Genomic DNA, 9,034 nt, shown 5'->3' with positions numbered 1-9,034 from the left:
TGAGTTCGCGGCCAGCCTGGTCTACAAAGTGAGTTCCAGGACAGCTAGGGCTATACAGAGAAACCCTGTTTCAAAATAAATAAATAAATAAATAAATAAATAAATAAATAAATAAATACACTGTAGCTGTCTTCAGACGCACCAGAAGAGGGCATCAGATCTTATTACGGGTGGTTGTGAGTCACCATGTGGTTGCTGGGATTTGAACTCAGGACTTTCAGAAGAGCAGTCAGTGCTTTTACCTGCTCAGCCTTCTTGCCAACCCTTGGACCTATTATTTTTAATTGTAATAAATTATACATAAGAAGTTATTATTGCAACATTTTTTAATTATTTTTAATTATGTATATGTGCGTGTCTCTGTGTGGGGGTTTTTGTGAAGGGACCACAGAGGGCAAAGGTGTCAGATCCCTATATACTGAAGTTACAGGCGGCTGTGAGGTGCCTGATATGGATGGGTGGGTGCTGGGAATCAAACCCCAGTCCTTGGGAAGAGCAGCGCATGCACTTAACCACTGGGCCACATCTCTCTGGCCACTCAACCACTGGGCCACATCTCTCCGGCCACTCAACCACTGGGCCACATCTCTCTGGCCACTCAACCACTGGGCCACATCTCTCCGGCCACTCAACCACTGGGCCACATCTCTCTGGCCACTCACTTAACCACTGGGCCACATCTCTCCGGCCACGCACATCCAACAACCCCCCCCCCCTTTTTTTTTGAGACTGGATCTTGCTATGAGGCTTAGGCTTTGCACTGGACTCGAGCAGCCTTCCTGCCTCAACCTCCAGAATACTGAGCCTAAGGGCACAAAACAACTTACCCAGTGTGATTTCGCCATTTTAAGTATATCATTCAGCAGTATTAAGGATACTCACTTGCTAGTGATTACAGTTATTTCCCCCACCCATGTCCAAGATGCTTCGCTGAGCAAAACTAAAATTTCTGTCTTTTTCTTTGTTTTGAGACAAGGTTTTGGCATGTTGCCTGACCTGGCCCGGATCTTGCTATGTAGACCAGCCCGGCCTCAAATCACAGAAATTCACCTGCCTCTGCCTCTGTCCAGCAAGCATACAAATTTGAATCCGTTAAATAATAATGTGCAATCACCTGCCCTCTCCAGGCCTTTAGCAGCCATCACTTTCTGACTCTGAGTTGATAGTCACCTTGCAACAGTGAAGTAATAAGCTATTGTGCTGTGCAAGTCACGTGGGCGGGATTATGTGCTAGTGTCTAGTGCCTCTCGGATAGGGGCACTCACTTTCTTATTATCTGAGATAGTAGGAATCACTCACTATTGTCTTGTGCATCTCATGTCGCTGAAATCACACACTATTTCTTTTCCACTGCTTGGAGACAAATAATGAATGAATTTCCCACTGTCTTTATATCTCACAGAGATGGGGTCGTCTGCTATCTTCTTGTGCATTTCCTTTTATTGCAGTCACACACTGTTGCCTTATGCAGTTCATGTCCATAGAATCATAGGCCATTGTATTGTGAATTTCACATAGATGGAATCATTAAATATTGTGTTTTGTATTTTGTATAGGTGGAATTACTCCACTTTCTTTCTTTTTTCTTTTGTTTTTTTTTGTCCGAGACAGGGTTTCTCTGTATAGTCCTGGCTGTCCTGGAACTCACTCTGTAGACCAGGCTGGCCTCAAACTCAGAAATCCGCCTGCCTCTGCCTCCCAAGTGCTGGGATTAAAGGCGTGCGCCACCACACCTGGCCAGTCTTATGCATCCCATATAGGCGGACTCATGTCTACTGTCATAGGTGGAATCATATGTCTTGTGCATATATATGTGACATTCATTTATTGTCTTGTGCATCTCAGGTTGATGAAATCACAAGCAGTTACTCTTTATCTCCCACAATGGTGGGGAAATATGCTGTTATCTTGTTGAGCTTTTTTTTTTTTTTTTGGTTTTTTCGAGACAGGGTTTCTCCGTGTAGCCCTGGCTGTCCTGGCACTCACTTTGTAGATCAGGCTGGCCTCGAACTCAGAAATCCGCCTGCCTCTGCCTCCTAAGTGCTGGGATCAAAGGCGTGCGCCACCACGCCCGGCTTGTTGAGCTTTTATAAGTGGATCATGCAGAATGGACTTGTGCATCACATGTAAGTGTGATCATGCACTAGTGCCTCATGTACCTGATATAGAAGGGACTCTTTGCTCTTGTCTTCTGCACTTCATTCGGGGGAACCACGTGCTACCGTCTTGTTCATTTCATAACAATGGAGTCTTGCAATAGCAAGATTGTCTTGTGCATATCATGTTGGTGGATATTGCCTCATGCACTTCAAAGAGGTGGGGTAATTAACCACTCTCATATGTATCATACATATTTTGGATCACTTGCTCCTGTGTTGTGCATCTTGTACCCTGGGAACCATATGCTGCTGTCCTGTGCATCTCATGTGTGTCAAATCATATGATCCCGTTTTGTTCATCTCCTGAATCCTTCCTAGCAGTTGTTTGGTTTGTTTGTTTGTTTGTTTGTTTGTTTGGGTTTTTTTGTTTGTTTGTTTGGTTAGTTTTCCGAGACAGGGTTTCTCTGTGTAGCCCTGGCTGTCCTGCAACTCACTCTGTAGACCAGGCTGGCCTGGAACTCAGAAATCCGCCTGCCTCTGCCTCCCGAGTGCTGGGATTAAAGGTGTATGCCACCACCGCCTGGCCCTAGCAGTTTTTTGCAAGACATGTCTATAGAATCAAATTCTACTGTTTCATTTATCTCGCAAAGTGACACAGAGGTAGCATCAGACACGATTATCTCGTGGTCTAATGTAGGGGATGTCATTCATTATTGCCCTGTGCATCTCATATAGGTGGAATGATTTTCTACTTAGTCTTCCTTTTCTCATATATGCGTATCATGCACTATAGCCTTTTGCAACACATCAATGAAATCATACACTTCTGTTTTGTGTAGGTCAAATAATTTGAATCATTGGCTACAGTCTTGTAAATCTCACATAGTTGAAATAAGTTGCTATTGTCTTTTCGCTCTTCCCCACCCACCTCCCCAAGACAGGTTTTCTCTATGTAGTCCAGACTATCCTGGAACTCACTCTGTAGTTGCCTCAAACTCAGAGGTCTGCCTGCCTCTGCCTCTCCAGTGCTGAGATTAGAGGCATGCATTATCCACCACCAGGATTGGCTTTGAGGTCATGTACAGATGGCATCTTATGCTCTTGTCTTGGTATCAGTTGCTATCTTGTGCAGCTCAAAAAGTAGAATCCTTCACTATAGGGCTAGTCATCTCACGTAGGTGGAGCCATACATTATTATCTTGTGCATCTCCCGTCAGAGAAATCATACACTATTTTCTTGTGCATCTCGTAGAGTGGAATTGTTAATGCCTTAAACATCTCTTATACATGCTGTCCTCTTGTGTATCTCATACAGAATGAATCATTTCTTACCGTCTTGAGCATCTCATGTTGGTAGAAGCCTATGCTCTCCCTTTTCTCCATCTCATGGTGGGAGGCAATCATCTTGGGCTCTTCATGTAGTCAGAATCATTCCCTATTCCCCTGTGCACATCATCTAGTGGAACCCTGTTATTGCCTTGTGCATCCTGTATAGATGGAACCACTCACTTATTAGCCTGTGCTTCTCATAGAGGTGAAATCGTCTGCTCTGCTTCTGTTCATCTCACAGAGGGGACCCATAAGCTAACGTTTTGTGTATCACATGTCTACGGGACCATTCACTGCTGTCTTGCGCACCTCGTATGAGTGATGTCATTTACGTTTATCTTTTGCATCACACATATACTGATGGGATAATCTGTTATTATTCTTGCTTATCTCGTACATGTGCATTCATATGCATTGTCTCATGCATCTCATGCGACATGCATGTCACAGGCCTCTCAGTGGAGTCATGTACAGTTGTCTTATACATCCCACAAAGCTGGGAGCATATGCTATTGTTTTATGTATATTATATATGTGGAGTCATTTGCTTACTCTCTTGTGCATCTCAGGTTGGTGTAATCATAAGCAATTATCCTTCACATCACAAATTAGAGGAATCGTATGCTATCATCTTGTCTAGCTTATATAGGTGAAATCCTTCACTATTGTGTTATTTATCATGTACAGGTGGAATCACATGCAATTTATGGTGAATATTATGATGATGGACTTACATGCCATTGTCTTGAGGCTCTCATGGACGTGGGATCATCTTGTATAGATATTTGCTATTGTCTTGAGGGTCTCACGTAAGTGGAATCCCATGCCATTGTTTTCTGCACCTCACATTGTTGGTGTCACACACTTGGGTGCTGTGCATTTCCTGTAGTTGGAATCATTCATTACTGTCTTACATATCTCACGGAGTTAGAGTAATTCCCTTGTTTACTTTCTGCATCTCATACAGGAGAGTCATTTGCTATTGTCCTGTACATATCATGTTACTGGATCATATGCTGTTACCTTGTGCATCTCAGATGCCTGGAATCACACACTATTATCTTGTTTGTTTCATATACTTGGAATCATTTGCTGCTGTCTCTTGGTGACTGATACATTTTACATTTCACTCAGCATAAAATGCCCCAACATGTAGCAAAAGATGGTGGCCCCTAAATTCCTTGTCCTGCTGCCTCTACTTCATGGATGCTAGAGACACGGACATGCGACATCGTACATGGCTTCCCTTCCTCTTCAGAGTTGAGTAATATTCCCTCATATGTTGAGTGACTCACATTTGGATTAGCCATTCTTCCGTTCTAGGAAAGTTTCACTTCTGGCTCTTGTGAATAATCTTCCTAGGAATATGGGCGTCTTAGTCAGGGTTTCTATTCCTGCACAAACATCATGACCAAGAAGCAAGTTGGGGAGGAAAGGGTTTATTCAGCTTACACTTCCACATTGCTGTTCATCACCAAAGGAAGTCAGGACTGGAACTCAAGCAGGTCAGGAAGCAGGAGCTGATGCAGAGGCCATGGAGGGATGTCCTTTACTGGCTTGCTTCCCCTGGCTTGCTCAGCCTGCTTTCTTATAGAATTCAAGACTACCAGCCCAGGGATGGCATCCTTGATCAAGGGGCCTTTCCCCCTTGATCACTAATTGAGAAAATGCCTTACAGCTGGATCTCATGGAGACACTTCCCCAACTGAAGCTCCTTTCTCTGTGATAACTCCAGTCTGTGTCAAGTTGACACACAAAACCAGCCAGTACAATGGGTATACAAAGTCTCACAGAGACATTGTTTCAAATTTGGGCAGCAATTTTATATTCAGAAGTAGAATTATAACCACAGGGCAATACTGTTTGTATTGATTTTCCTTCTTAGGGAAGTCAAATTCTTCCCCGTAGCGCTTGACCAATTTACGCTCCTGCCAAGAGTGCTCAGCTGAAGTTCCAATTTGTCCACTATTTACCAACACTTGCTAGTTTCTCATCTCTTGTTGGTAGCTACACTAACGGATATGAATGATACCTCATTTTGCTTTTTTTTTTTTTTTGCTTTATTTACATCTTTTGAGAACTGTTATGAACTAAAAGCGGAAGTATAAATGTTCTTCTTTAGAGAACCATGTTCCACACCTTTAATCCCAGCACACAGGAGGCAGAGGCTGGTGGATCTCTGTGTTCAAAGACACTTTGGTCTACATAAGTGAGTTCCATGTCATCTGCACAGTGAGACCCTGCCCCTACCCTAAACCAAGACAAATGTTCTTCTGTAAAGGGGACAGTCTTATCCCCAGGACAACAGGGTTATTATGGCTTTTGCAGAATTAGATTTATTCATTTTGTTGTTGTTTGGTTTTGGAGGGATCCCAGGCTGGCTTCGAACTCCTGATGCTCAGGCCTCCACCTCCTAAGTGCTGGGGTTACAGGACTGCATCGACAGAATGAGGATGAGCCGGAGTTCCTGGCTCCGTGCCTTATGTTGTTTCAGGTAAGATGACATTCCCTCTAAAAGGCTAACAGAGTGAGAAGAGACGTTCCCCTTTGAACAGCCTTGCAACTCTAGGGTCCTGGGCACTTAGGGACCTCTTAAGAAAAGAGCCAAAGTACAAGGGCAAGGTGTGTAGACCTGAAGTATTTGAGAGGGCAGAGAAGAGCAAAACCTATACACTACACACAGAGGGGAAGAGTAAAGTCCCATCCATCCCAGAGGACCCCCAAGTCCTTCCCAAAAGCCTGGGGGGCTGTGCAAATGGCACAGGTGTGTGCCAAGCATCAGAAAAGTGACTTTGGTGAGGTTCCGACTCTCCTGCGCTCTCTCAGGAGGGAGACCCTGGGATGTCCAAAACGGCTAGCACGGCCTCCCTTGCCTGTTGCTAGTTTTATCACCTACTCCCGAGTTACTCCCTCCACTTGGCTCATTGGGTGACTTTTCTTTTGGTTTGGCTGGAACTAGGCCAGGGAGTAGCCAGCAACCTTCCCAACCGTGGTCACTGCGCATGCGCGTCTGGACGGACTGGGGCGGGGCCGGAGCGTGCACGCGCAAGCAAGGCCCCGCCTCTCCGCCGCGCCACCCATGACGTCACGGGGCGCCGGCCTCTCCTGGGCTGCAAGCGGTGAGAGCTAGTGGCGAACGGATCTGATGCTGCTTGATCGGGAAGGGATGCGGGTGTTGAGATCCTTCTGGAGGGGCTTTGGGGAGGACGGGAGGTCCAGATGCACCAGCCGCTACTGCCCCTCAGGCTCTGCCCTCCCTCCTCCTCCCCTCCCCCTTGCAGAAATGCCGGGACGTGGAGCCACGCAGGAACCGAGCATATGTGACACCTGTGTCTCCCAGTGGCTTCCACACTTACCCACGCTGTCCCCCCCACCACACCTTATACTGATCTCCTGCCTTCCAGATGTTTATATTCATCAGTCTATCGCTTCTTGCCTGGAATAGGGTACTCGGAAATTGGAGACGGATTTTAGATCGTAGCCCTACCACTTCTGAGTCCCCGAGCTTCAGTATTCTACTGGCTTCTGGTCTTAAGGATCAGTATGACACCAATAAAAAGAAAGGAGGTGGACGTCAGTTGAATTCCTGCATGGCCAAGTACCGAGCAAACAGCTGCCCAATCGAATCCTCATTACTTGGTGCTCTTAGAAGTCCCTTTCAGGACATCCTAACCTCACAGACAACCAACTGGCTTGGTTGCATGTGTGAGCGCCGTCCATTCCTACCTGGCTAGTTAGCTTAACTCCAAACTGGAAACTCTGAACCCAGACACTTCCGGTCTGGATTGTGACTTGGCTGCCAAAGCCTCACCCCAGATCAACTGCTTCCTCTTTCTCCAGCTGAGAATTCGTTTCACATCTCTTTTGCTAGTACAGAATGCTCTTCCCTGCTTCTCCTTTGGATATTTCAGAAACGAAAGAAAGCTATTTTTTAAGTGCTGTAAGGAGGTGAACTTTTGGAGTACAGAATCTTGGATTTTGGTCCTGGCTCTGTCACTTTCTGCGTGGCCTTGAGCAAATTCATTGTCTTCTAGCCTTAGGTTATCTTTGTATAACATGGGTGAGAGCCTTCTGACCAGCAGGCTCTCGTCTAGTTCTCCCTTACTGTCCTCCAGCAGGCACCCCACGGAGGCCCAGACCCCTCTGCTCCCCATGGGCAGCTGCCAGGCAGGGCACAACTTGCATCTCTGTCTGGCTCATCACCCACCTTTGGTCTGTGCCACTTTGATCCTGCTGCTCCTTGGCCTTTCTGGCCTGGGCCTTGGTGGCTTCCTCCTCACCCACACAACTGGCCTCCGTAGCCCTGACATTCCCCAGGTAAGTACCCGGGGTGCTCACCCTTGTGGTATATACCCGCCCCTGCTGCTCTTCTCACCTCTCTGTCACTCTCCTTTTTGCACGCAGGATTGGGTTTCCTTCTTGAGATCTTTTGGCCAGCTAAGTCTGTGCCCCATGAATGAGACAGTCACAGGGACGTGGCGAGGGCCTCACGTCGTCGGCTTACTGACCACTTTGAACTTCGGAGATGATCCAGACAGAAACAAAACCCAAACATTCCAAGCCAAGATCCATGGTAGTCAGATAGGATTGACAGGTGAGACCTGGGGAAAATGGCGGTCCAATGTCAGGACATTTAGGGTTGGGCTTGACTTCTGACTTCACCAGACTGGTAACTTGGACACATCCGTAAACCTTAGTGACTTTTGCTATGACACAGGTTAGATAGGATGAGATACTTACAGTGAATGCTGTCCACAGTATAGGTTCTGTGTTTTGACTTTGCTGTTCTGGTTCCAAGTTTCTTCAACTCTGCCCTAAAATATACCAAGAGGCCTCAGGTTTAAAAGCAAGTGCCCTGCCCCATTATGCATAGAAAATTAGACAGATACGAAGAGAGAGTGCAAGCATGCCAGCCTTCCTGGGATATAGAGTGAGTTCCAGGACATCCCAGACTACAAGGCAAGATCTGAAACCACCTCCAAAATGTATATCACTCATTTAAAGTATACAACTAAGTTACTTTTGGTCTATTTTTTTTAGATTTATTTATTATTATATGTAAGTACACTGTAGCTATCTTCAGACACCCCAGAAGAAGGCATCCAATCTCATTACAGATGGTTGTGAGCCACCATGTGGTTGCTGGGATTTGAACCTTTGGAAGAGCAGTCAGTGCTCTTAGCCGCTGACCCATCTCTCCAGCCCACTTTTAGTCTGTTTACCCAACTGTGGAACCACCCTGAAATCCATAGATATTCTATCTATCTATCTATCTATCTATCTATCTATCTAAGTGGAGCTAAACCATAGCTTTTCTGCACTTCTTCTCTCCAGGTTCTCAGGCCTCACAAATCTGCTTTCTGTCTCTGTTAATTTGCCTATTCTGGACATTGCTGCCATATGCATTCCTTTGTGACAGGCTTCTTTGACTTGAGATAAGATTTTTATGGTTCATGATGTAGTAGCATTATTTCATTTCTTTTTATTGTTGAATAATATTCTTGGGTGAGTATTCTACATTTTTTTTTAAAGATTTATTTATTTATTATATGTAAGTACACTGTAGCTGTCTTCAGACACTCCAGAAGAGGGCGCCAGATCTCGTT

The 9,034-nt window shown here is 45.6% G+C and overlaps 1 protein-coding gene across 5 annotated transcripts in view; it reads left to right on the top strand.

The window, feature by feature from the left end:
• Tmem219 (transmembrane protein 219) overlaps nucleotides 1–9,034 on the top strand; it is a 58,718-nt gene that overhangs the window by 39,160 nt on the left and 10,524 nt on the right. For 2 of the 5 annotated variants that reach the window (XM_029480126.1, XM_029480127.1), the window contains 3 exons: nucleotides 5,796–5,922; nucleotides 7,544–7,745; nucleotides 7,833–8,022. In XM_029480126.1, the coding sequence (XP_029335986.1) occupies nucleotides 5,876–5,922; nucleotides 7,544–7,745; nucleotides 7,833–8,022 (439 nt within the window). In that variant the 5' untranslated portion in view covers nucleotides 5,796–5,875. Of the gene's footprint in view, nucleotides 1–5,795; nucleotides 5,923–6,387; nucleotides 6,548–7,543; nucleotides 7,746–7,832; nucleotides 8,023–9,034 lie in introns of those variants that run through there. The other 3 variants (XM_029480130.1, XM_029480129.1, XM_029480128.1) reach the window with 3 other exon arrangements.

The sequence above is a fragment of the Mus caroli genome, chromosome 7 (assembly GCF_900094665.2).
Source record: "Mus caroli chromosome 7, CAROLI_EIJ_v1.1, whole genome shotgun sequence".
NCBI classification, from domain to species: domain Eukaryota; kingdom Metazoa; phylum Chordata; class Mammalia; order Rodentia; family Muridae; genus Mus; species Mus caroli.
This window is presented reverse-complemented; position numbering and strand designations above follow the sequence as displayed.